The sequence below is a fragment of the Aquarana catesbeiana genome, linkage group LG04 (genome assembly GCF_042186555.1).
Source record: "Aquarana catesbeiana isolate 2022-GZ linkage group LG04, ASM4218655v1, whole genome shotgun sequence".
Classification (NCBI taxonomy): Eukaryota; Metazoa; Chordata; class Amphibia; order Anura; family Ranidae; genus Aquarana; species Aquarana catesbeiana.
Window position 1 is genome coordinate 47,271,743 of NC_133327.1, and position 27,657 is coordinate 47,299,399.

Sequence of the window (27,657 nt, forward strand, 5' to 3'; positions counted from 1 at the left end):
GCTTCACAACATCTCCGTGACTGTTCTTGAATGGCCCAGCCAGAGCCCTGACTTAAATCCAATTGAGCATTTCTGGAGAGGCCTAAAAATGGCTGTTCACCAACGTTTACCATCCAACCTGACAGAATTGGAGAGGATCTGCAAGGAAGAATGGCAGAGGATCCCCAAATCCAGGTGTGAAAAACTTGTTGCATGTTTCCCAAAAAGACTCATGGCTGTATTAGATCAAAAGGGTGATATTTCAGTTTTTCTTTTTTAATAAATCTGCAAAAATGTCAACAATTCTGTGTTTTTCTGTCAATATGGGGTGCTGTCTGTACATTAATGAGGAAAAAAAATGAACTTAAATGATTTTAGCAAATGGCTGCAATATAACAACGAGTGAAAAATTTAAGGGGTTTAAGGGGGTCTGAATACTTTCCGTCCCCACTGTACATCCATTTAAATCCACCTGCCAATAGAGACTGCATAGGCCTGAAACTGGACAGAATCTGAATGAACACGGATGTCTTGTGTAATATCCATTTCTGTTCTGATCCGACCTAACAGGGGATCCACCTATCTATGGAAGAGGACTTTGGATATCAACAAGGACAGCAGCCACCGGTGCAAAGGGCACTTCTCATTAAGGCCAGACTGCCAATGAATCATCCTCACGGGGTGTATAACCATGCGGCCTGGGCTGACAATGGAAATCTGAATCGACTCACATAATAAAACATGCAGGAGGCGCTACAGCTGCCGACTTGACTAGTTACATTACTATGCTGAAGACACTGGGAATAAGGCTATGTATCCTTGGAATTTTTAAAAAATATATTGTGTGGAGGGTTTCAAGAAGAAAGGGAGGATAGATTAGTAAATGGACCAGGGGTTTGCTGTATGATGAATATTTTTGTGTTTAATTATTAAAAAATGTTATTTTATTTTAGGAGAACCTTTCCATGGACCACTTGAAATTAAGCATAATCTAATGATAAGGATGTCAGGCAGCAATGGTCTCTCCAATATTGAAATACTGGCTCCAGCTGCTGTCTATATCAAGTCACCTTCCAGCACCATAGAGGTAGGAAGACATTGACGGAAAGATGGTCTGTTAATAATGGAATGCCATGGTCTCCTCTCCTTATTGTAGGACTGTCACTCTTTTAGACAGCCTAATGAAGAATAAAGCTAAACTGTCAATACTGGTCAATGACGTGTGTCGATATGTCAAAAAAATAATACTGATTATTCTGCAGCCATCATCTAGCAATAACCTATGGCAGGGCTCACCAAACTTTTTACTTTGAGGACCACATCATATATTTTACAGATATTCGCAGGCCAAAAAAAGAAAAAAAAAGAGTTCTTTATAAATTAATCCTCAGCCATGGAATAGAATAGAATTTGAAAGGCTGCCATCAGCAAGGATGGATGGTGCACCTGTATCCTCCGCTCACACCTAAATGCTGGTGCTTCCTGCACCAGGGCCAAGCATTTAGTGTGCATAAGGCCTTACACCTGTGTTTCTGCCAAAGTCGCACATTTATGTCCCCATCAGATTCTCCCTGCCCATTTTTGTCTCCATCAGAATCTCCCCATACATCCGTGTCCCCATCAGAGACTCCCTACGTATTTCTGTCCCCATCAGAGCCTCCCGCCCATTTGTGTCCGCAGCAAAATCTCCCCATACATCTGTGTACCCATCAGATTCTCCCTACCCATTTGTGTCCCGATCAGAGTCTCCCCATACATCTGTGTCCCTATCAGAGTCTCCCCATACATCTGTGTCCCAATCAGTCTCCCCATACATCTGTGTCTCTATCAGAGTCTCCCTGCCCATTGTGTCCCCAGAAAAATCTCCCCAGACATCTGTGTCCCCTTCAGATTCTCTCCACAGAATCGTGTCCTCATCAGACTCTCCCTGCACGATTGTGTCCCCATTAACACCCCCTTGCACATTTGAGTCGCAGTCACAGCCACCCCCTGCACATTTGTCTCCAATCAGAGCCCCCACCACACACTTATGTCCCCTCAGAGCCACCTCCCCACACCCATTAAAACCCCTCCTGTCCATTTGTGTCTCCACCACAGCCCCCACATTTGTGTCCCACATCAGAACCCCACCCCCAACATTTGTGTCTCCATCAGCACCCCCTGCACACTTGTGTCCCTATCAGAGCCCCCCTGCACACTTGTGTCCCCATCAGAGCCCCCCTGCACACTTGTGCCCCCATCAGAGCCCCCCTGCAAACTTGTGTCCCCATCAGAGCCCCCCTGCACACTTGTGTCCCCATCAGAGCCCCCCTGCAAACTTGTGTCCCCATCAGAGCCCCCCTGCACACTTGTGTCCCCATCAGAGCCCCCCTGCACACTTGTGTCCCCATCAGAGCCCCTCTGCAAACTTGTGACCCCATCAGAGCACCCACTGCACACTTGTGTCCCCCATCAGAATCCCCCCATGCTTGTGCCCCCCTACACTTGTATCTCCATCAGAGCCTCCACTGCATGCGTGTGTCTCTATCAGAGTCCCCCTGCACACTTGTGTCCCCATCAGAGCCCCCCTGCACACTTGTGTCCCCATCAGAGCCCCCACTGCACACTTGTGTCCCCCATCAGAATCCCCCCATACTTGTGCCCCCTCACACTTGTATCTCCATCAGAGCCCCCACTGCATGCGTGTGTCTCTGTCAGAGTCCCCCTGCACACTTGTGTCCCCATCAGAGCCCCCCTGCACACTTGTGTCCCTATCAGAGCCCCCCTGCACAGTTGTGTCCCTATCAGAGCCCCCCTGCACACTTGTGTCCCTATCAGAGCCCCCCTGCACACTTGTGTCCCCATCAGAGCCCCCCTGCACACTTGTGTTCCCATCAGAGCCCCCACTGCACACTTTTGTCCCCCATCAGAATCCCCCCATACTTGTGCCCCCCCACACTTGTATCTCCATCAGAGCCCCCACTGCATGCGTGTGTCTGTATCAGAGTCCCCCCCCCACACCTGTGTCCCCATCTGAGCCCCCTAAACATTTATATCCCCATCAGAACCCCCCTGCACCCTTTTGTCCCCCACCAGAGTCCACATTCCTCATTTGAGTCCCCACCAAGAGCCCCCTCTGTACATATGTGTCCTCCATCTCAGTCCCCCACACTTTTGCTCTCCTTTAGAGTCCCCCCAGCACATTTCTTTCCCCGTCAGCCCCCCTGCACTGTCTTCTATTTCCCCTGTGTCTATTACGAATGCAGTACTCCTCTGAAGGGCTGGCTTTAGTGCAGCTTGGGCTTTGTTGGGTTTCTCAGGTTGCAGGACTTGCACTGCACACCCCCTCACTGCCTGTCAGTTTGCAGAGCAAGCACCGCAACCTGTGCAGAGTCCGTCCCTGCAGTGAGTCTGGTGATTCTGCTGTGGGCCGGAAAAAACGTCCTGGCGGGCCGTACTTTGGAGACCCCTGATTTACTGGAACGCTTGTCCTAAATCTATATATTTTTCTTAGTACAGTTTTACTTTAATATAACCATCCAGGTTATGGTGAACAGGGACTAAATGAATCAAAAATCCCTCCACCTGAATCAGTATGTAGCACAGTAAAGCCTTCTTAGAACAGAAAGTATTCACATATACATATCATTCCATCACATATTCTACAAATAAGAGGATTATTTCTCATTTTCGGAGAGTGGGCGAAGCCATGCATATCATTCCTTTTTGTTCCATCTGTCCCATTTGTCAGATGTGTACCCAGAACTGTGTCTCTCAGACTGCAGCCAGATCTAAGTTAGCTGCATCGGCTCACTCCACTCTAAAGCAATAGTAAACACAGGGATATGCAATTAGCAGACCTCCAGCTGTTGCAGAACTACAAGTCCCATGAGGCATAGCAAGACTCTGACAGCCACAAGCATGACACCCAGAGGCAGAGGCATGATGGGACTTGTAGTTTTGCAACAGCTGGAGGTCCGCTAATTGCATATCCCTGGTATACAGAGAGTGCTTCTTCCTCACCTCTGGTGGAGGTGAACGCCATTGAGTTAAGAAATCATTGGTTTTGGGGCCCGGGCCCATATTAACGAGTTGTACTGGCTACTAAACAGCAGCAACAACTCGTTGGTTGGGGCCCGGGCCCCCTACATGTGAATGGGACGGAGTGAAATGCGTAAGCATGGTGTGGTCTGTGAGGAGCCCAGGCTGAGGCCGTTTTCCATTAACTTACACAGCATATGGGCTGTTCAGGAGTGTGGCATCCTTGAGTTACATTTTGTTCAACAGGCTAGGGTGGGCGCTTCAAATACCGGAACCCAGGTATAGTGGATTACCACAGGAGTTTTGTATGGGCACTAGGAACAGTGCTCCAAGAGGTTGAGAAGGGCCGCAAAACCAATGATTTCACAGGATGCTGTGATGTTTACTGTAAGCCATGTGCAGCATTTTGCCAGCTCCTCCCACCAGCTATGATCTTCCTGCATTGAATAGAGAAGTACAGAGACCCAGTGATGATATCACTGAGTCTCATATAAGGTTTGTGATAAAAATTAGGTGTTATATAAAAATTGAATAAACATGTTGAAAAGTATTTAAAAGAGGAACCAGGGAAGGCAAAGTATACGCAGATTAAACTTCCTAAAGAAGACAAAAAAAGAGGAACCCTGTAACGCCAAAATCATACCTATTACATGGGGCATGAATATGAAATATAGGTAATATTGTGGTGTTATAGGGTTTCTTTTTGTCTCATTACACATAATGACCTTCCAAATGCCAGCCTCTGTTTCTATATCTTGGGATATGCGAGACTACGCTATATCTGTGTTGGAGCGAGTGCATTAAGCCATTGCTCTATGAGACCGAAGTTTGTTCAGGTGAGATTGGAAGCTGGTGTCAAGTTGTCCCCAGGCGTTCATAGATTACTCACTTTCACCTAAAATTTAACCTGCAGAACGCTGTAAAAAATGCATTCAAATCAGAATCCAAATTGATTTGCACACAAACTCTCTGCTTGCCTAAACCGGCATCAATACGAGGGAGGACGCCTATATGAATGAGTTGATTTAATGACCAGACTTACACAAAGTACTTTCCTCCAGAAGAAGTGCAATTTGGAAAATGGCATAAGGTAATTCTGGAGCCCGATCCTGCCTAAAGCGCCAGTACTGATGTGGAAACAGACCGTGTCAATGACGAAGTTTGGTGAGCTTATTTATATTCTGAAAAGCGGCGGAAGGAATCCCTTTTATCTATTATGCAAGGGCTACGGAGCCAATCAGCTGGAAAAACTCCACGGCGCTGGCAGGTACAGGTAATACTCATTAGGGAAATCCCCTGTACTTAGGGAGGTACAGAGAAATGTATTTTCTGCTGGTAGGTTAAAGTTAAAGTGTATGTCCAGGCAGGACCTAAAGTAGAACTAAAAGCAACTTTTTTTTCCCATTTTGTATAGCGTAAGAGAGGGTTATAACATAACTAGGGTTGCACCGATACCAGTATCGGTGCCGATACAAAGCATTTGCCCGAGGAACGGTACTCGCGCAACTGCTCCAATACCTGAAACTGATACCTTCAGGCTCAGTTCTTTTAGCTGTCAGTGGGATTCTCTCACTGACAGCTGATATGTAAAAAAAAAAAAAAAAAATTACCGGTTGTTAAGGAGCAGGGCTGCGGCGTCCTTAAGAACTGATGACTCATTCAGCTGTTAGTGGGATTCCACTTTGACAGCTGAAGTGTAAACTAAGCAATTGAAGGTGTAAAAAAAAAAAAAAAAAGCAGCCTGACAATGTTTATCAACAACATTGCTCAGCCGCTAAAACAAAAAGATAAAAAGAGACCTTGTTTCATTTTGTATCTTTCTATTTATTTATCTACAGATCAAAAGGATCTTCTATCTGCAGATGAAGTCAGTTTAAAGCAACCTGCCAAGTAAAAAAAAAGTTTTTGTTTTTTAAATGTTCCTCTGTTTAACCCCTTAATTTACTCTAATCAGCCTTAAATAACTTCTTTTTCTCCTTCCTTATTTAATTATTATTTTCCTGCTGATTTTTTTTGTTCACTTCTATTTTATAAACTAAACTATAAGGGCTCATGCACACTGCTGCTGTTAAACTCACATTTTTGTGAGTTTAGGCATTTTTTTTCTGCCCTTAAACGCCCCTCTACGTTATCCTATGTGTCCATGCACACATGGACGTTTTTATCCGTTTATCAGCCGAGGAATTTATAGGCTGTTTTCTGAATGCTCAAAAAACGTGTTCAGGAGCGGGAATTCTGACCACAAAAAATGCTGAACGCTCATAAACGAGTGTAAACGTTAGGCACATTTAGCTTTTATTTATTTCAATGGCCAGAATAAATAAAAATTCTGGCCAATGAAATAAACAAACTCCCAAACTCTGTCAAACTCTCCTAAACTATTTGAAAAAATGCAGTTTAGGTGAGTTTATAACGCTGATTTTCTCCTGTGTGCAATTTGCTTTGTTTGCTTAGTTCGTTAATATTTTTACACCTTTAACATATATTTACACTTTTCACATTGACAAAAGTGCAACATTTGTAAAAAATAAATGTATTTCATTTGTAAATAACTTTTCAATGTCTTGTACCATTTCTGAGAGCTGAAGTGTAAACAAATCAGTTGCCGGCAGGTATCGGTAATTGGTATTGACGAGTACTAAAAAAAAAAAGTATCGGTACTCGTACTCGCTGTAAAAAAATGTTAGTGGTGCATCCCTAGTTATAACACCATTTCCTGGTGCCTCCATTGCAACATACACATGGTTGGTTGCTCTGCCCACAACCAACCCACAAGACCACTTTAACTCGATAAAAGAAAGAGTTGCCCCCCCAAACGTCATTCTTTTTTCTGCCCTCAAGTCTGCAGGATCACCGGGATCAGTCCTTACCTCACCACCATGTTGATTCATGTTCCCCTGTAGTATAGAGCCCCAGGGCATAGGTTGCTAAATGCGCCAATAAGTATTTTTTCTGTGGATCTTTTTTGGGGGCAGAAGGGACCACGGGGTCAGATCTTCTCTTCCCGCCTTCCCCTGGTCATCTATTTAAATTGTGGAAGCTATCCCAGTGGTAGTTTAATCAAAATCAAGCAAGGAACTTTCATGGATATGCATCTGCATTACTCCCAGGAGGTGACAGCAGTTTCTTAATTAGAGTTCCTATGGGATACCTCATGGCACCTCCATCATGCTGGGATCTGCTCCCCTGGGGGACACGCTTCCATGCTGCTTCATACCCCCTTCTCCTCCAATCTCTGCAGCGCTTCGTGCCTGCTGCTTGGGGATCCTTTTCCCAGTTTCAGAAGGCAGGACCTCGGCGTCGCCGGATGACATCATCAGTGCATGCGTGATGGTTGAATGCCATCTTGAATGCCATCTTGGTACACCCAATATAGGTGTAGGTTTTATCACAGTTGACAGAGAACTTGTCAGAAGTTATCATGCTGATAACAAAAGAATGCAGTAGGAGAAAGCCACAGGACTTAGAACTTTGAAGAGAGATAAGAAAACACTGCAGATATATGTGCCCAGCTCAAATTTCATGAATCGGGTTTACATATACTTTATATATACTGTATTTTAAAGCAGGGGTGTCCAACCTGCAGCCCGCGGGCCACATGCGACTAAAGAAGGCTATGAATGCGGCCCAACACAAAATCGTAAACTTACTTAAAAATGTTGATTATTTTGGGGAATTTTTTGTAAAAATGTGTTTACACTTAGGGACCACATGTGACAAAAATAAATTGGAAAGTGTCTCTTTTATAGGTTTTATCTTTCCCACAAAAAGTCCCCCACTCTTCACAATCATGCCTTATTCATGTCATCAGTTTTCGGCGGCACCTATTTTTGTGAGCAACTATTTTCAGCGATGAAGCACGTGCAGAGCAAAATGAGAACCAAAATATCAGAGAATTCATTGAGAATTGCAGCTACATCTATTGAACCAGATATTGATGTGTTGGTTTTTTAAAAACAGATATCTCACTACTTTTATGTTGCCCTCTTTTACTTTTATAATATAAAATATCAAACAAAAATGTTATTATTTATTTAGCTTTATTACTCTGATAGGTACAGTCAGGGGAAAAAAGTATTTGATCCCCTGCTGATTTTGTACATTTGCCCACTGACAAAGAAATGATCAGTCTATAATTTTAATGGTAGGTTTATTTTAACAGTGAGATACAGAATAACAACAAACATATCCAAAAAAACACATTTCAAAAAAGTTATAAATTGATTTCACCTCTAAATAGGCTACCCCCACTTCAGTCCATCATGAACACTGCTGCCAGGCTCATCCACCTCACAAACCGCTCAGCGTCTGCTATACCCCTCTCTGCCAATCCGTCCATTGGCTGCCACTCAGTCACCAAATTAAATTCAAGATACTAACTATAACTTACACAGCCATCCACAACCTGGCCCCCAGCTACATCTCTAAACTAAACGTCTCAAAATACCAACCTAATCGTTCTCTTCTCTCCTCCCAAGAACTCCTGCTCTCAAACTCCCTTGTCACCTCATCCCATGCTCGCCTTCAGGACATCTCCAGAGCCTCTCCCATCCTCTGGAATGCTCTACCCCAATCTGTCCGATTTTCTCCTATGTAGCAATAACTCTCGGCGGAGCTGCTGGTTTAAGCGGGCTTGTTACCTTTACTCTCCTTGCCTCTGTTTCACCGCCACCGGGTCTAGGGTTACGTTGAGTTTACCTCCGGACGATACAAGCACCAGCACTTGAGTACGTTTTCAATGCTTTATTGAACAATTAACGAAGGAAGTAGCAGGAAAGAGGCAGAAGGGAAACTGCAGGGAAGCTCAAATACCTCTCTGTATGATTCTTGACAAATGTCCTTTAGAGTTGAATATTACAGTAGAATGCGCTCCCCTTGTGGGACACACTCTTTGCTCGCCTGGATAGGCCTTTCTCACTTGCCTAGCAGCCAGTACGTAGCAAGAACAAAAGTCTCTGCCACAGACAGCTTGGGATGAACCCGTACAATCCTCTGCCACAGGATGTATTGGTTTTGCGGTGAATATCAGTCACAGTGCTTGAACCTTTAAAGCGGGGTTCCACCCAAATTTTGAACAATATCTGTATGTATTCTCTTCCTTGCCTAGATGCTGACATGCCGTTTAAAAAAATTTAAATCGCCGTAATTACCTTTTATTTTTCTATTCTTTTTTGCACTTCCTGGTTCTCCTCCCGTGGGAGTAGGCGTGTTTCTAGCCTCTCCCAGACTCCTGGGAGCTAGTCTCAGGCTTCCCAGGATGCCACTGAGCATGTGCGGGAACGAGCGGTGAATGCTGGGAGCACAGCATTCACCACATACAGGAAATAAATGCTTTTGGGCTTCAAATGCCCACAATGAAGATGGAAACTGCCTGCAGTGAATAATATAAGTTATTCTTTCCGACGAAATCTGACACAGGCGGACATATTACACACAATATGTGAGTATGTAATGCTGAGAAGAAAAGTTTGTGAATGAACTAAAAAAAAAAAAAAAACGATAGATAGGTGGACCCCCGCTTTAAGCCAAATCCGGCAACACTATGCTGTAAAGTTACTTTAGGATATGTCCTCCAACCGAGTCACCAGGTCCCTCTCCAGACCAGCACTCTGCATGATCCTTCCATGACGGGTCCTCCCCTGGGATCTCCTCGGTTGTCCAGCTTCTTCACTCTGGATAGACAGCTCAGGACCATTCCTTGGCTGCTGTGATAGGCCCCAGACAAGCTTCTGGGCCCACCCATGCGGTACAGAGGACCACAAGGTAGCACTCTAACCCATACCTGTCGGCCAGGAGGGCCAGCGGGTGGCTGTAAAACGACTCTAAAACATGGCGCCTGTCTCATAAATACCCTGTCCCAGAATGCAACTCGGAGGACCACCTCCACCGAGTTGTCTCCGGGACAGAAGAGCATCCATACGCTTTGACACGTTGCCTTTCCAACACTAACCGATAGTAACAACGACACCCACCGGCCCAGTATGGAAACACATGCAACGTCAGCCAAGCTGGAACAGAGGCAAATCTAACTTTCCTTAACGAGCAATTTACTAAATTTACCTATCAGATGGTAGATCGCAAATCTACCAGCGCTACACCTACTTTATCCACTTTCAGACGATCCCTGAAAACTCATCTCTTCAGAGAAGCCTATATGACACCCACCTAACAACTGTACATTCCTCTCAATCAGCACATCGCCCACAGTTATTACCTCTTGTATCTCTTGACCTTCCCTCTTAGATTGTAAGCTCTAAGGAGCAGGGCCCTCTGATTCCCACTGTATTAAAGTGTATTGTATTTGTACTGTCTACCATCAAGTTGTAAAGCGCTACATAAACTGTTGGCACTATATAAATCCTGTATAATAATAATAATAATTAGCATTTTAATGAGTGAAAGTATTTAACTCCTTCACAAAACATGACTTAGTACTTAGTGGCAAAACCTTTGTTCGTAATCACAGAGGTCAGACGTTTCTTGTAGTTGGCCACCAGGTCTGCAGACATCTCAGGAGGGATTTTGTCCCACTCCTCTTTGCAGATCCTCTCATTAAAAAGGAGTTCCACCCCCCCAGCAAAAAATACTGTAGCTGCTGACTTTTAATATTAGGACATTTACCTGTCCTGGAATCCAGCAATGTCTGCACCCTAGCTCTCGGTGCTGCTGCCAACATTCGTAGTGATGGAACCCGGCAGTGAAGCCTTTACGGCTTCACAGCCGGTTCCCTACTGCCCATTCGCGAAGCACGCTGTGCTTTCTGAATGGCCCGGCGGCAGGGGAAGGAGAAGGGGCCGAACTTCCAAGTGATCGCGCCACAACGTGATTTCTCGGAAGTGGGGATGGGTAACTGTCAAAAAGAGGTACCCATTCCTCCCTCCCCCTCGACAGGTGCCAAATGTGGCACCAGAGGGGAGAGGGAGCTGATAAGCTGAGCTTACATTTTTGGCTGGAACTCCATTTTAAGGTTTCGAGGCTGAAGTTTTGGAACTTGAACCTGCAGCTTCCTCCACATATTTTTTATGGGATTAAGGTCTGGAGACTGGCTAGGCCACTCCAGGACCTAATGTGCTTCTTCCTGAGCCACTCCTTTGTTGCCTTGGCCCTGTGTTTTGGGTCATTGTCATGCTGGAATACCCATCCACAACCCATTTTCAATGCCCTGGCTGAGGGAAGGGGGTTCTCACCCAAGATTTGATGGTACAGGGCCCCGTCCATCGTCCCTTCGATGCAGTAAAGTTGTTCTGTCCCCTTAGCAGAAAAACACCCCCAAAGCATAATGTTTGCACCTCCATGTTTGATGGTGGGGAGGGTGTTCTTGGTGGTCATAGGCAGTATTCCTCCTCCTCCAAACACAACGACTGGCTTGCACAGAGTCCTGACCTTAACCCAATAGAACACCTTTGGGATGAATTAGATCGGAGACTGCGAGCCAGGCCTTCTCATCCAACATCAGTGCCTGACCTCACAAATGTGCTTCTGGAAGAATAGTCAAACATTCCCATAGACACACTCCTAAACCTTGTGGACAGACTTCCCAGAAGAGTTGAAGCTGTTATAGCTGCAAAGGATGGGTCAACTAAATATTGAACACTACGGACTAATAGGGCGTACACACGGTCGGACTTTGTTCGGACATTCCGACAACAAAATTCTAGGATTTTTTCCGACGGATGTTGGCTCAAACTTGTTTTGTCTACACACGGTCGCACAAAGTTGTCGGAAAATCCGATCGTTCTAAACGCGGTGACGTAAAACACGTACGTCGGGACTATAAACGGGGCAGTGGCCAATAGCTTTCATCTCTTTATTTATTCTGAGCATGCGTGGCACTTTGTCCGTCGGGTTTGTGTACACACGATCGGAATTTCCGACAACGGATTTTGTTGTCGGAAAATTTTATCTCCTGCTCTCCAACTTTGTGTGTCGGAAAATCCGATGGAAAATGTCCGATGGAGCCCACACACGGTCGGAATTTCCGACAACATGCTCCGATCGGACATTTTCCATCGGAAAATCCGACCGTGTGTACGGGACATAAGACTGGGATGCCATTAAAGTTACTTGTCAAAATAGTTTTATTGAGTACGAAGATTATGTATAGATAACATTGAATAATAACATACATTCAATGTAAGGAAGCTCATTTAAAATTATAGAATAGTTAATTAATTAATAATATTGTAAAACAAGACAATGTACTCTAACACAAGACAATATATTTTAAAAGGAAATAAAGAAATAGGAGAGAAAAAGAACTTTGGAGTCCTTGTCCATTTCAAAAGAATAGAATTAAAGGAGTTATGTAAGTTCTGCTACATCGTTTGCCTTGTTTTATTTCTATTTCTAGACAGTAATTGAGATTATTATTTAAATATCAATTAGAGCTTCAATATCATAGAATAATATAGTAAAAGGAAAAGAAAGGAAAGAAAGTATAGTATGAAGGGGAGAAGAGAAAAAGGTTAAGGGAAAGAATCCGCAAGGTCAGGCCGAAAGTTACCACAACAACTAGGGCTGAAATATAGCCTATGTCTTGTTATCACAATTACCATGGCAGTAGAACACTCTTGTCTAGGGTTGGCATGGCATATGTAATCCAAGGCTGCCATATTACCTCAAATCCTTGGATCGTGTCCAATTCTATAGCTATCATCTTGGCATGAGTTATATAGTAATTAATTTTAGCTTTTGCTTCATTTATATCTAATGTTGGTGATTTCCAAGATTTTGCTAAAGTCTGTTTAGCTGCTGTGAAGAGATATACCAACAATTTGAATTGGGTATGCGTTATGAATTCAGGTTTTAAGTTGAGAAGGGCCATTGGGATGCCATTAAAGTTCATGTGCTTTTTGACAACATAGTGTATGTACAGCACCCTATTGGCTGCTCCCACCAACCATGATCTGAATGCATTGCATAGGAAAGAAACGAGACCCAGAGATGATTAGAGATGTAAAAAAAAATGATTTTAGTTAAAAATGTAATCAACATGTTTATGGGGAGGGTTAAACCAGGGATGGCAAAATATAAGCAAAAAATATAAAGTAGTATTCAGCGAATAAAACAGCGCATACAACCTCGTGTACAACAAGTGTTGCATAGTGCTTGTGCTGATAATTAGGATGGGTGCTGGAGTGAGGACAGGTGGACATATTCCTTTGTGTTTTGTCTGGGGATATATATATCTGCCTGTTTGCGGGCAGCCATTAACTGGCTCTACAGGGGACCCTTCACACCTTCATGTGGCCTTTGATCACACAAATATGGCATGGGGGAAGTTAAAATGTGAAAATTGTTACAAAAAAAACCTCTAGGAAGTATTTGTAACAGTAAGGCCCCATTCATACTTTGCGCAGTGAGAACATGAGCTCCCGCTTGCATTTATGTATAAATAAATATGTTGGAATGGACTTATATACTGTTATATATGAACTAAAACTAAAATAAATAAAATGAATGTGAACATGTGATGAAAAGGTTTTTTTGTGGAACTGCTGCAACCACTAACCAAGTGTACTGACACACTTATAAGTGTATAAACAATAACATATACTAAATGGTCCGCTCTCTATTTAAATAAACAAAAAATTAAAAAATGTAAATCACCAATATAGGTATGCGAGTGATGCTACCTCAGACTACAGTATGCTGGGACTCTGAGGAAGTCACGTGACCAGTGACGCAACACATTGGGTGAAGCCGGTGACATCACTTCTGGTTGACGCACAAACTGGAAGTGTGGTAGGAAAACTATGTTTATAATGAGATACACTGCTCGGTTTGTATTATTTGTGAGTGCGTCTGCATCTTAACCTCTTTGCGCCAGCCGCATGTAAATATGTGGCCTCTCGTGGGTGGGCCTTGGCACTGAGCAGTGGCATATTTGCTAGCATTAGTGCAAATACAGCTGTGCCTAGAGAGTGCACCCTGCATGCTCCCAGCACAGTTACTTGTGGCTACCAGATCATGTGACAGCCAATCACAGCAGTTACATGATCATAAATCCCACCTCCTGAAATCCTAAACCCCTTATAGGGCTGGTTGGCGCCAGCTCCAACGGGTTAATAAATCATTTTAAATAAAAAATTACACAGTGCGCTATGAGAGTTCTCCCCTTCTTCATTTGAGCTACATGTTGAGTGGAGGCAACAGGGACCGATCCCATAAAAGGACCCCTTATGTGAAGTGGCTTTTATTAGCTAGAGGTGGAGTTGCAAAAGCCACACAATAAAGCGCAAGTGACCTATTTTATATAGGTCAGACTTTAAGATGAGCGGGCACTGCACCCATTGGTGGATTGGTGAATTAGGGCACTGAAGCACACCCCTTTGAGCACTATTGGAAATTATATTATTACTTCACAGAATGAACACTTATACCTGGATATTTGATTTCATATTTAAGGACATTTGCTATGGGTGAAAAGTGATTTTATGCATGACAAACGTGCCAAAGAAGCTCATGTGCCAAATTTTAGCATTGAGACAAGTGCGTTTGGTGCCGCGTTTTGCTGAGATTTGTGCGCATTTTGTTGTGCGACAGATGCAGCAACATTTCAATGCGTTTGGAGTGCCATTAGGAAAAACAAGTGCGTTGTGCGTTTTTACGCGTTTCTGAAAACCCAGACAGAAATGTGCAATTCTACCTGCATTTTCATAACAGCATAGTGTGAACGCAGTATAATTCAATCAGTGATCTCTCTGAAACTATGTGATTATTAAACTGTACCTTTTAGTAACATTACAAGTCTCTGTATAAATGACTTTATGACGTGTCACAATAAACAAAGCCAAGTTTCAGCTCCAGTCAAGTGACTTTGCTTAGCCTGAGATCATCAGTCTGCTTCAAGGGAAGCATTTCCTTAGTACACCCTGCACTCTGTACACAGCACACCCCTGAACTCTGTACGTAGTGCACCCCTAAACTCTGCAATCTGTATATAGAGCACCCCTAAACCCTGCACTCTGTACATAGCACAACCCTAAACCCTGCACACTGTATATAGCACATCCTTGAACTCTGCACTCTGTAGGTAGCGCACCCCTAAACCCTGCACTCTGTATTTAGCACACCCCTTAACCCTACACTTTGCACACCCCTGATCTCTGTACGTAATGCACCCCTAAACCCTGCGTTCTGTGTATAGCGCACCCCTAAACCCTGCACTCTGTACACAGCGCACCCCTAAACCCCCGCACTCTGCACATAACGCACCCCTAAACTCTGTACGTAACGCACCCCTAAACCCTGCACTCTGTACGTAGTGCACCCCTAAGCCCTGCACTCTGTATATAGTGCACCCTAAACTCTGCACTCTGTACTTAGAGTAATCCTGAACTCTGCACTGGGTACTCTGTTCGTAGCACACCCCGTAGCCTTTTGTGGGCAACCATACTGCTCATGCAGACCACAATGTAATTGGGTTTGACACCCCTGCTCTAAAAGAAGTTTCTAGAGCTTAGGGAGGCAGAATTCAAATAACCAACCTGAAGATTGATCAGGGCCTAGCCCTGGAGAGGTGTGCCCAGATGAAGGCTGGGGAAGCTAGTAAATAAGCTGGAGGCCTGGAGAGATGGTTCTTTTCCCAGGACGAGAGTCCCAAACTACTAGGGCTGCTGCCCTAGCAGGCAGCCTGCGGACTGATTTGTTGATTTTGGGGGTCTCAGCTGTGGCAGGACTTCACCAAAGGGAATCTGGTCTGGAGAAAGGATTGTCTCCCTCACTGGGTGGTGGCCAGAGTAAGCTGTAAGGTAGCAGCTGTCCTGGGGTTCCAGGATAATGACCCTGAATTGATTCTTGGTGACTGTGTGCTTTTGGGGTATACTGTAAGTGCCAGTGGAAGCTTTTGACTGAGACAGCCTCTGTACTGTTTGTAAAAGAACCAGTTAATATCAGCGCCGCTATGGGAGTAGTGCTACAGCTGTATATTGTGGCATGTCAAGAATTCATCCATGCACACTTGTAAAGCTACTTTAAAGCTGCAGCTTTATTGATTAAAAAAAGATATTCTTCTCCAAAGTTCAATTTAGAAGGTTCTTTTTTAAATTCATTCAATCACAAAATGACTTGGAGCAAGACTTGAAGGATTTCTGGATTCTCTTTGTGCTTATGTTTTAGGATAACTGGGTATGCAGCTCTGGTTATGGTTATTTCTATCATCTGTCACCATCTGGACCTTCCCAGGCGGTACTGGGCTCATTCAAAAACAACGTGGCTGAATCCTGTACAAGGTGAGGAAAGAACCCTGAGATTAAACTGGATGTAGTAATTTAGTATCACTAACACTTTGCTTAGTCACTTGTTATTTATATAGTCAATGTGGATTTCCAGCCAAAGTCCAAGATGGAGCAGCAGGGGTTCATTTAGGATACTGGACAAAGTGAAGTAAGTCAAGCAGAAATGCCTAGGATGTCAAGGTTGGCATTTGCCAGATAGAATGGTCTGTCTGCCTGAAGGTCATAGTTAGATGATGTGAAATGTTGGTGGCTGTACATCCTAACTTTCATAGTTATGCTTGTCCATACCTGGCTGGGTAGGTTGAGAACAACTCTAGTAGCCTCTGCTACTACAGTGATCCTTGTTGTCTACCAGGTCCCGCCCTGAGCAACTTCCCTGCCGCATGGTGACCATAGGGGGTTTCCCGCTTGACATGGGTGCCATTCAGAGAACACCTTCCTTTTTTTCTCAATAAATACAAGGGGTTTTCTGATTGGACAAAGTGGAGATTGTGATGTCACTGGCATGCCTCCCTACCTTGTGTATTCAGAGAACTCTTTGCATTCATTGAGGGAAATGCAAAGCATTCTTTGAATAGTGCACATTTCGAGCGAACAACCCCCTGTGCAGGGCAACTGCTCGGCATAGGACCTAGAAGACAAGGATCACTGTAGTAGTTGCGGCTACTACAGTGATTCTTCGCTTCTACGTGGATCAGCCAGGTATGGAATATGTATACTTACATTGGTCCACACCACATGTGCAGTCTGGTGAAGGAAAACTTCAAACAAACTCAATAGTTTTGGCTAGATGGCATTCCCGTTGCAAGGCTTTGCCATTGCTTACCCGCCAGTATCTCAATCCATAGAAATACAGAAAGGAGCACCAGACCAAAAACAGATGAACAAGTTCAAGATAATTTTACTTGTTGGTAACTAGATCAAATAAAAACAGAAAACATGTTTGGGGGAAAATCTCTACCCCTTCATCAGTGCTCAATACACGATTAAACTTGAAACAATCATCATACACATCTGTTTCAGGATAGGAATTAAACTGTCCTTGTGGTATAACAATTACTGATCGGCAATAGAAATTCTAATGTGGTTTAGGGTGTGGTGGTCACAAGGAGGTCCAAGAGGTCTGGTCCCAAAACGACTGACCAGTGGCCTCTGTGATAGTTCAGGTTGTAAACTGGAAAACAAACGAGGGAGACGGGAGGGCCTTTGCAGTGTAGTAGGTTGGCCCAAAAAGAGACATTTATCTCAAAAGGTTGGATAAATAGGAAAAAAGAGAGAATAACTTACATGTGTTAGGATGCGGTCACCCTGTGGGTAGAAATATGCAACCTCAACACAGGATGAATTTGGTTGCTCTTGATGTCACAGGGGTCCCAATCCTGGATCCACTTGTGGGGTTCTCAGGTGGATGGTTAAACTAGGTAAGTTGGCTGAGGTCTAAAAAATCCAGTTGGTGATCCAATTGGCAGAGGCGCCTTTTTTTGAAGGATAGCTCATAGTCATCTGATTTAATGAACATTAAGATACTTTATTTCACCAATAAAAGGCATTTTGTGGCTTTAAATTACCACTTCCTCAGGTCGGGGTGATACAGATATGTTTCACTTTTTCATATCACTATGTGTTGTCCAGTGGATGGGTGTTATCCAATCTATGTTTTGGATGTTTTTAGTCCACCTACAGTTAAATAGATTTTGGATATTTTCACCTGGCACTCTGTCAAGAGTTTGCACAAATCAAGGTCTACTACAGGCAGAGCTTCTAACCTCCACGCAAATAGTACCCATGGTGGGAATTACCCAAGACCCCACACTTGCAGCAAACCAAGGCAAATTCTTGTGTCACATGTTTTATGATATTCTGAGTTTACAAAAAAAAATCATATCTATTTCTCCAACAGATCTGGCTTCTGGATCCACCCTGAATACATGCCCATCACCAATGAGGTCCCGGCCATGTTTCAAGACTTTACGGCCTGGAAAAGCCGAGGTGGAGCTCAGGTACCAAACGACAAACCCTATCTCTGTCTCGAAATTGCGTTTAATTAGGACATGTTTCAGTGCCACCGCTTGGCACACGCCTCACAAACTGCTAATGTTTACTGCAAATCTCCAAATGTCTTTTACAAATTGGCACATAGAACGGAGAAAGAAACGAGCGCTCTTTCTTCGAAATCACACAAAGACATGAGGAAAATGGCATCCCTCCTAAATGGGGAAGATTAACATACTTTAGTGTTGCAAACAATCTGGTTAAATGATTCTAATTCTCATTTCTGGCTTGGCTTGCAGTTTAAACAAAAGAATGATTGGCTACAGTTCAGAGCGGCATTAGGAAAGATTAGTAGAGACTGGGGAAAATATCCAGATAAACCTGTTAAAGGGATACTAACCTAAAATGGGGTTCTCTGGTTAAAATATAGCTAAAGCCAACACTTTTTTCCATTTTGGATAAAGTAGAGGAGGGCAAAAACTGCCATCAGGTTTTTATGCCATCTGTGTCTCATTATGGAGATTTCCCTCTACTTCCTGTTCTGTAGACCCAACAGGAAGTGATAGGATATCTTGTCACTGTTAGAGCCTAACTACAGCTTTGCTATCACTTTAAATTGTTTGGGAAAATGTACATGACATGCTGCCACTGTAAGTGCTGTGTACTGTATGAGCTACATACAGTGTACAGCGATGTTCTGGCAGCAGCACAGGGGCTTCCTATCCCATTGCTGGAGCTAAACCAAGTCAGTTCCACCATTCACTGGAAGCCTCGTATTTTTAATAATAAATGCACAGTTTCTTCTGACTGGCTGAAGTACAGATTGTGACATCATCCAGCCGTCTCTCTACCTAAGCCTTTCAGAGGATGCCTTGTGTTCATTGATAGGATACAAGGCTTCCTGTGAATGGTTGATAGCGCTAGCCAGACATGATTTTGTTTTGGAAACGGGACAGTAAGTCTCAGTGCCATCTACTGTATAACCACCTCAACTCTGGAAGGTTTTACCCCTTCATGACCAGGCCATTGTGTGATAGGACCTTGTTGTCGGAAATTCCGACCATGTGTAGGCTCCATCACACATTTTCCATCAGATTTTCCGACACACAAAGTTTGAGAGCAGGCTATAAAATTTTCCGACAACAAAATCCGTTGTCGGAAATTCCGATCGTGTGTACACAAATCCGACGGACAAAGTGCCACGCATGCTCAGAATAAATAAAGAGATGAAAGCTATAGGCCACTGCCCCGTTTATAGTCCCGACGTACGTGTTTTACGTCACCGCGTTTAGAACGATCGGATTTTCCAACAACTTTGTGTGACCGTGTGTATGGAAGACAAGTTTGAGCCAACATCCGTCAGAAAAAATCCTAGGATTTTGTTGTCGGAATGTCCGAACAAAGTCCGACCGTGTGTAATTGCGTGGTCATGCAACACTGTACGCAAGCAAAATGTGTATCATTTTTTTCACACAAATAGAACTTTATTTTAGTGGTATTTGATCACCACTGGGTTTTTTTATTTTTTTTATATAAACTGAAAAATACAGAACATTTTGAAAAAACAAACAATATTTTTTACTTTCTGCTCTAAAATATTTCCAATAAAAAAAAAAAAATGTCTTCATAAATTTAGGCCAAAATGTATTCTGCTACATGTCTGTGGTAAAAAAAAATCCCAATAAGTGTATATTGATAGGTTTTGATTGAAATAGAGTCTACAAATTGTGGCACAGTGCCTTAAAAAAGTATTCATATCCCTTGACATTTTCCACATTTTGTCATGTTACAACCAAAAAATGTAAATGTTTTTTTTTTTAATTTTATGTGATAGACCAATACAAAGTGGCACATAATTGTGTAATGGAAGGAAAATGATAAATGGTTTTCCAAATTTTTTACAAATACATTTCTGAAAAGTGTGGCGTGCATTTGTATTCAGCCCCCCCCCCGAGTCAATACTTTGTAGAACCACCTTTCGCTGCAATTACAGCTGCAAGTCTTTTTGGGGATGTCTCTACCAGCTTTTCACATCTAGAGAGTAAAATTTTTGCCCATTCTTCTTTGAGAGTAAAATTTTTGCCCATTCTTCTTTGAGAGTAAAATTTTTGCCCATTCTTCTTTGAGAGTAAAATTTTTGCCTATTCTTCTTTGAAAAATAGCTCAAGCTCTGTCAGATTGGATGGAGAGCGTCTGTGAACAGCAATTTTCAAGTCTTGCCATGGATTCTCGATTGGATTTGGGTCTGGACTATGACTGAGCCATTCTAATGCCCCGTACACACGGTCGGATTTTCCGACGGAAAATGTGTGATAGGACCTTGTTGTCGGAAATTCCGACCGTGTGTAGGCTTCATCACACATTTTCCATCAGGTTTTCCGACACACAAAGTTTGAGAGCAGGACATAAAATTTTCCGACAACAAAATCCGTTGTCGGAAATTCCGATCGTGTGTACACAAATCCGACGGACAAAGTGCCACGCACAATTGTGTGCCACTTTGTGTTGGTCTATTACATAAAATCCCAATAAAATCCATTTACATTTTTGGTTGTAACATGACAAAATGTGGAAAATTTAAAGGGGTGTGAATACTTTTTCAAGGCACTGTATATATACTGGAATTTTTATTTTTTTAACACTACTAATGGCAGTGATCAGTGACTTAAAATGGGACTGCGATAGTGCAGCGGGCGTTCTGACACTAACTGTCACTGTCATCTCCAGTGACACTAATAAGTGATCAGTGATAATACTATACACGGTCACTGTAATAATGACACTGGCTAGAAAGGGGTTAACATCTAGAACAATCAGAGGGTTAAATGTGTGCCTAACAATGTGTAATATGTGTATTATGTGCTGCTTTTACTAAAGATCTCTTTGTTTCTTATCCCGATTGGCAGGGATAAGAAACAAAGAGATTGTTCCCTCTGTACAGAGCCCTGTGTTGATTGACTGTGATTGGACACAGCTGATCAGCAGGTCCCGGCCGTGAATCATTGACCGGGACCTGCTGACAGATTCCTGTTGTGTACAATCACCCGGTGTATATACCTGGAAACAGGCAGCTACGTATCAGTAAATCGCTTTGCCTGTACAGGCTGCCATTCACAGCACATTGCTGGGAGGTGGTCCTTAAGTGGTTAATTAGTAAAAGAAATAGTTTGTTTGAGCCAGCTTGAGTAAAAAAAAAAACTATTTAAAAGTGATAACAAAACTGGAGTTAGGCTTAAAGCTGGCCATACATGTTTAAATTTCTCTAGTTCAGCCCCACAGGCAGAACAAGAGAAGTCACTTGATTTCCCCATCCATGTTAGGATGAATGTGCGCTGTCAGCAAGTTCTGACAGCCATCACCCAAGCAGTGTAAGTTTCTGAAATTTATTTGGTTTTAGCCTCTTGCAGTTCCATGTACAGCAGAGCTTAGAGTGTGAGAGGTAGAAGCAGCACAAGGAACCAATCAGTTTAGGTGCTGACAAGGAATATGCTGCTAGGAGGAGAGAGATGAGTTCATCATTTCCCCGTTACTGTCCAGTCACAAGCTGGGGGGTGGGTCTGTGACAGCCTGGGTGAGGAGGAAGTGGGTTGAATGATGCTGGCTGTCATTCAGCTTGAAAGACTAAGGAGATTTGGTGACATAAAAGAAAAACTGTGTAGGACAGCTCTGGAATGAAAATGGGTATTGTTTTTGTTTTCCAATTCACTACAAGTGTTAATTGTGAAAGGCAATGTGGTCATCAAGGACCCTGCTGACTAATGACCAGCACAGAGGTCCTGCACTGCCCTCATGAAGATCAAACCCCATCGGCCACTTTCTTTTGTTATTTACCCAAATGTACCAAAACATTTTATAACTAAGATTCATGAGCGTGCAGTACAAGTCCTCCAAACTGCACAGCAGCTGTATACCCTAAATGTTTGGTTTATTGTTAGCAAGAGGGTCCTTTACAGTAGAGTAGCTTAACTTACACAGGAAGCCCACAAGACAAGACTAAGGGAGAAAAACTTGACTTTTGTGTTGAAGCTTCTCCTGCCTCAGTACAAAAGCTGTATGTTAATATGGATAATATCTTTACCGTGCTTTTAGCTGTCAATATGCTTTTACTGCCTAGATCTCTCGATGTGGAAACATCTCATTTAAAGGCTTCAAGATCTACTCCTGCCAAGAATTTGGGATTAATATCAGCGAAAGTAGAGGGAACACCGAGATTTCAGATAGTTTATTGCTTGGCCATTTTGATGGGGAGGTAAGTGATGAAATTTAATCTTTCCGTTCAGAGTTAGCAGGCATAAATAACCTTTTGACAGTTCCACTAAGACCAACCCGTCCGCTATGCTGTTGCCATATCAAAAAAACAAGGCGAGTATAGCTCTAAGCTGTGGAGACAAATTTGATAAAAAGTAAGATTCCCGGCTTCACTTTTACTCATGTCTCAATCCTTCAGCATGTTTAATAACGGCAAAAAAATATTGTATTTTATTAGCTCGACTAATAATAACACAGTGTTTTTTTTGTCCTGGAGCATATAGGTGATGGCTTGAACTGTATTTCATTATTTCACGCTCTCTAGGGATTAGTGCGATATACAAAATCTTGGGGATAAGCATAGCATACAGAATATATATATATATATATATATATATATATATATATATATAATACTTCTGGGAAATACTTCTTGGTGCTTGACATGTATGGCTTGTTGTATGCGCATTCGAAATGGGTCAAAATCCACCCCAACACTGGCTTGAAAGTAAACTTGACTTGAACTGATGTCCATGGGCCTCATAATGAGTCTGGCCAAAATAATACACCAAGTTAATTTTTGCTTTCCATGCCTCCCCATGCTAAAAATGTCTTTCTTTTTGGATAGTGTAGGGAAGGATTAGAACCTCTGTCAGGATTTTGAGGATGATTTCCCTTCATGTCCTGCTCTGTAACCACACAAAAAGTGAAGGGTTTGCTTTCCAATGAGGGCACCGGTAGAGGTTCTAATCCCCCCTCACTCTATTCAAAATTAAAGTAAACTTTTCGATATGATCAATACTACAAGTGTGCAGCTGGAATACTAATGCACATACCTTTCAACTGCATGACTGCAGCATCACTCCTGTCAGAAGGAGCAGCGGCCGATAGCTGCTGCTGGAGGTAGGAGTCCGCTTTCTCCTTCCTCCAGCCTGCATGGGGTGGAAAAGAGCTGGCGCTGAGACAGAACTGTCCTCAGTCTCGACGTGGCACTGATGAGGAAGGAGCGAGGACAGTGTGCTTGACCGGAGAGAGGAAGGTTGCGCTGTAAATACCAATCTCCCAGTACAAGGAGGAAAGGGGAGGGGAAACATGGGGACACTTGATGTACAGGGGTGCTCTATTGGGGACACCTGATGTAAAGGGGGACTCTATTAGGATCACCTGATGTAAGGGGGGACTCTTTTGGGGACACCTGATGTAAAGGGGGACTCTATTGGGGACACCTAATGTAAAGGGGGACTCTATTGGGGACACCTGATGTAAAGGGGGACTCTACTGGGGACTCCACCTAGTGAGGGGGGGTTCCACAATTTGCTATCTTTGCCCTGGGTGCTTGATGACCTTGACCCGGCACTGATTGCCTGAGAGGTATTGTCAAAGTAAAGCACCGTGGATTTCATTGTAAAGATGGTAGAGTTGGCCTGTTCTCACAAAAATGTGAACATTCATATGCAATTCATCAAAATTACAATGAGGTTGTCGCCTTCATTTTGAAGAAAAAACAGCTTTCATTCTTTTGGGAAGGCTTTCAGCAACTTTTGGAATGTGTCTCTGGGAATTTACGCCCATTCAGCCAAAAGAGGACTTGTGAGGATACGTACTGATATTGGAAGAGAAGACCTCAGTGACTGGAATTTCAATTCATCCCTAAGGTGTACAGTAGAGTTGAGGTCAGGACTCTGGGCAGGCCACTCAGATTCCTCTACACCAAACTCATCCAACCACAAGGCTTTGGAGTGTGTCTGTGGGAAATTGTGCCTATCTAGCCAAAAGAGAGTTTGTGTAGTACGGATGTTGTCACAATTAGTGTGTTAATTTCATCCTAAAGTTCAGTAGGGTTGAGGTAGTTCCTCCACACCAAACTTATCAAACCATGTCTTTATAAACTGGCTTTGTATAAAGGGGCACAGCCTTTGTAAAACAGAAAAGTGCCCTCTTCAAATTGTTTCCACAAGGTTGAAAGCACAGAATTGTCCAAAATGTTTATGTATGTTGTACAAGTTACAGTGTCCCTCACTGGAAGCCCTGATTTGGGAGGGAAGCCTACATACTTTTGGTCATATGTAAGTGTAAAGGTCAGGTGTCAACCAACCTTTGGTCATATATTGTAGCTGCACAGAGCTTGGAGTCAGATTACAAGAATCCATTTAATTAATAATTCTTTTTTCAAGTGAGATCATTTTGCACAGATAAGCTCCCTTGCACATTGGGCATTTAGCCCTAGTGCAAAGGGCCCTGGTGTTCTTACTCTCATAGAGTCTGACCGGCTGTTGACAGCAGGGCTCGGAGGTGAACCTGTGCCTTACTACCACAGCTAAATGACATAGCCCCATGCAGCAGGGCTAAATGCCCAGAGCCCATGGAACCTAAAGACAAGTCCCCACTGCAGCTTTCCTTATAACACTTACAGCCTATTTACAAGCCTCTGCTGTGTATGGCTTAAAGCTTTGTTTGTGCTTTGATGTATGTTGTGCCAAGGCAATCATTCTCTTCAAAGACACATAAACACATATATGCACTTCTTTACCTCTTTTGGACAACACAGTACACTGCAAAATATGTATATTCATATACAGGTGTTGCAGACCATTAAAGTACAGTGCATTGGTTGACACTACATATGGGCGTTGGGTTTCCATTCAGCACATACGCACAACACATTTGCACGTATACTGTACAATAATTTGTAGTGCAGGTTTTAGCATGTGTAACTGTTCATGAAAAGATTTGAACCTAGCCTTAGCATGATCAAGTGATTACAGCAAGTGCAATACCCCCACCCCACTTAGCATTACATTTAGAAAATACTGGCCTATACTACATTCTCCAGAACAGAAGCAGACAAGAATCTGCAATAAAAGTTGCTAAAATCCTTGTACTTTACAGTATATACTCCATCTGGCCCAATTAGCTGCAGCCATCGAATTCCTCACCCTGCAGCTACACATAACATAGGGACGAGGTTGCTGGTGACATCACTAACCTAATACGGCCACATGGTCACATTTGGTCAATGACGTTGTCCAAATATGGCCATGTAGTCATAGATCAATGATGTTACAAGAATCCCTGCTCCTTTGTTGTATGTGGCTGCAGGGCCGTCTTTAACACAGGGCAAAAGGGGGAGCTGCCCCGGGCCCAGTCATTATTGTGGGGCCCAAAGCAGCTGCCTCTCGAGCCCGCACTGCCTGTAAATAGTTGATAAGTGGATTCGGGAGGGCCTAAGAAAATGTTTGCCCAGGGTCCAATCAATATAAAGACTGCCCTGTGTGCCCTAAGGGGAATTCTATGGCTGCAGTCAATTGAGCTGGCAGGCTCCCGCGTGTTCAGCCCAAACCTTAGCCCATCCCTAAACCCCACCTGTCTAAACATTGATGTAGACTGGTGTCAGAGCTTGGACATGGGGATGGCAACATGGCACCCCACGCTCAAAAGTGTTTGGCTTTGGTGATTGGCTGCTCAAGCACAAGTACTGTCACATAGGGGAGGTCACACGCTCCTTCATACTCATAATCCCTGTTTTAATAGCGGGGGCTCCAGAAGTGTGGTGAGGCATCAAGCAAGCTTGGCTGGGTAAGTATACATGCCTGAGGGTGGTGGGCTATGTGCAGACATAAATTGGCAAAGTGACAGTGTCTCTTTAAGCACAGGAAATCTTTTGCATGGCTGCACACTGATGGAAATGACTTCTCATAACTCCAGTGTATTTTTAGCCTAACTAAACCGCTGTGACTTCATTACCGCTGTTTCTAGGTCAGGTTCCTGAGGTGTGCATGGTTTTTTGTGAAAGAGGCGCAGTCCTCCTTTTTTTTTTTTTTTTTTGCTATTGTTGGCTGAATGGTCCTTTCCAGCCCCGGAAAGACTGAAATAGCTGCGGCAGCACATGTGGCTTTTAATATTCCTGGTAAATTCAGCAGCTCGCGCAGTGCGCGTGTTGGAAACCTTGGGGAAATGAGACACTTTGCCGTGAGTTTTGCCAGGGGTTCAATTATAATTGTTATTATCTTTGTTATCTCATAATAACATCCCCTGTGACATAATTTGCATCTTAATTTATGTAACGCTCCCATTAATAAGGATGTCTACTTTGCATCAATTAGGTAGCAGTGACATTCACGTTCCTCGCTTCTGCCACCGAGGCAATGGGACTTATTGTAAGATAAATATCTGGAATTAAAAAATATGTCTCTTCGTACAAGTAATTGCTGGAAATCAGATTAGCCAGTTAGCAAAAATAGGAATGTGATCATTATGATGTTTTTCCTCACCTTCTGTTAATGTTTATTCTCTAGAAGTAATATGAACATGCATCTAATGATACTAAAGAGAACCTGTTTTGTTAACATCTACCATATCCATAGCTAGACTGTCTACCATACCATATCAAGACTAAGACCATACCAAGATATCATATCTATAAAGTGCAGCGCTTTTCACTCTGCTATTCTGTGTGCAGTATTAATACACCATAAATATGCATAAAAAAATCCAATAAAAACCAATACAAATGAAATGAAATAAATCTCTGAGTAATCCTATGACTTGTGGTTCACCAAACTATTATTAAAGTCTTTTAGACAATCCTGTGCATTGTTTGTGCTTCACCCAACATTCTTCAATAAAGCTTGTGACCACCACCAATTGTGTCCTCACCTAGACAAACTGACCTTAGATTCACTGTAGGATCAAAGAAGGCTATTGTCCCACTCTGTGGACTCGTATAAGCTCCATGAATCCAGTGGTGTCTTTCTTGTATAGGAGTAGAAAAGCACTGCATTATATAGATATGGTATTGTGGATAACACATACATAGAGTGTTAGTGGCTTTTATAGAGGAACACTGTTTTTTTTACATATTTTGTCATGTTACTGTACAACCAAAAATGTGAATGTATTTTATTGGGATTTTTTGTGATAGACCAACACAAAGTGGCACATAATTGTGAAGTTGAAGGAAAATAATAACTGGTTTTCAAATTTTTTTCCAAAAATTATCTGAATAGTGTGGCGTGCATTTGTATTCAACCCCCTTTACTCTGATACCCCTAATTAAAATCTAGTGGAACCGATTGCCTTCAAAAGTCACCTAATTAGTAAATAGAGTCCACCTGTGTGTAATTTAATCTTAGTATCAGTACAGCTGTTCTGTGAAGCCCTCAGAGGTTTGTTAGAGAAC

General features: G+C 43.0%; 1 protein-coding gene across 2 annotated transcripts in view; it reads left to right on the forward strand.

The window, feature by feature from the left end:
* Nucleotides 1–27,657, forward strand: part of PKHD1 (PKHD1 ciliary IPT domain containing fibrocystin/polyductin) — a 908,610-nt gene that overhangs the window by 437,734 nt on the left and 443,219 nt on the right. For both annotated transcript variants that reach the window (XM_073625163.1, XM_073625162.1), the window contains exons 42-45: nt 933–1,066; nt 16,120–16,232; nt 18,139–18,238; nt 22,345–22,479. In XM_073625163.1, the coding sequence (XP_073481264.1) occupies nt 933–1,066; nt 16,120–16,232; nt 18,139–18,238; nt 22,345–22,479 (482 nt within the window). The remainder of the gene's footprint in view (nt 1–932; nt 1,067–16,119; nt 16,233–18,138; nt 18,239–22,344; nt 22,480–27,657) is intronic.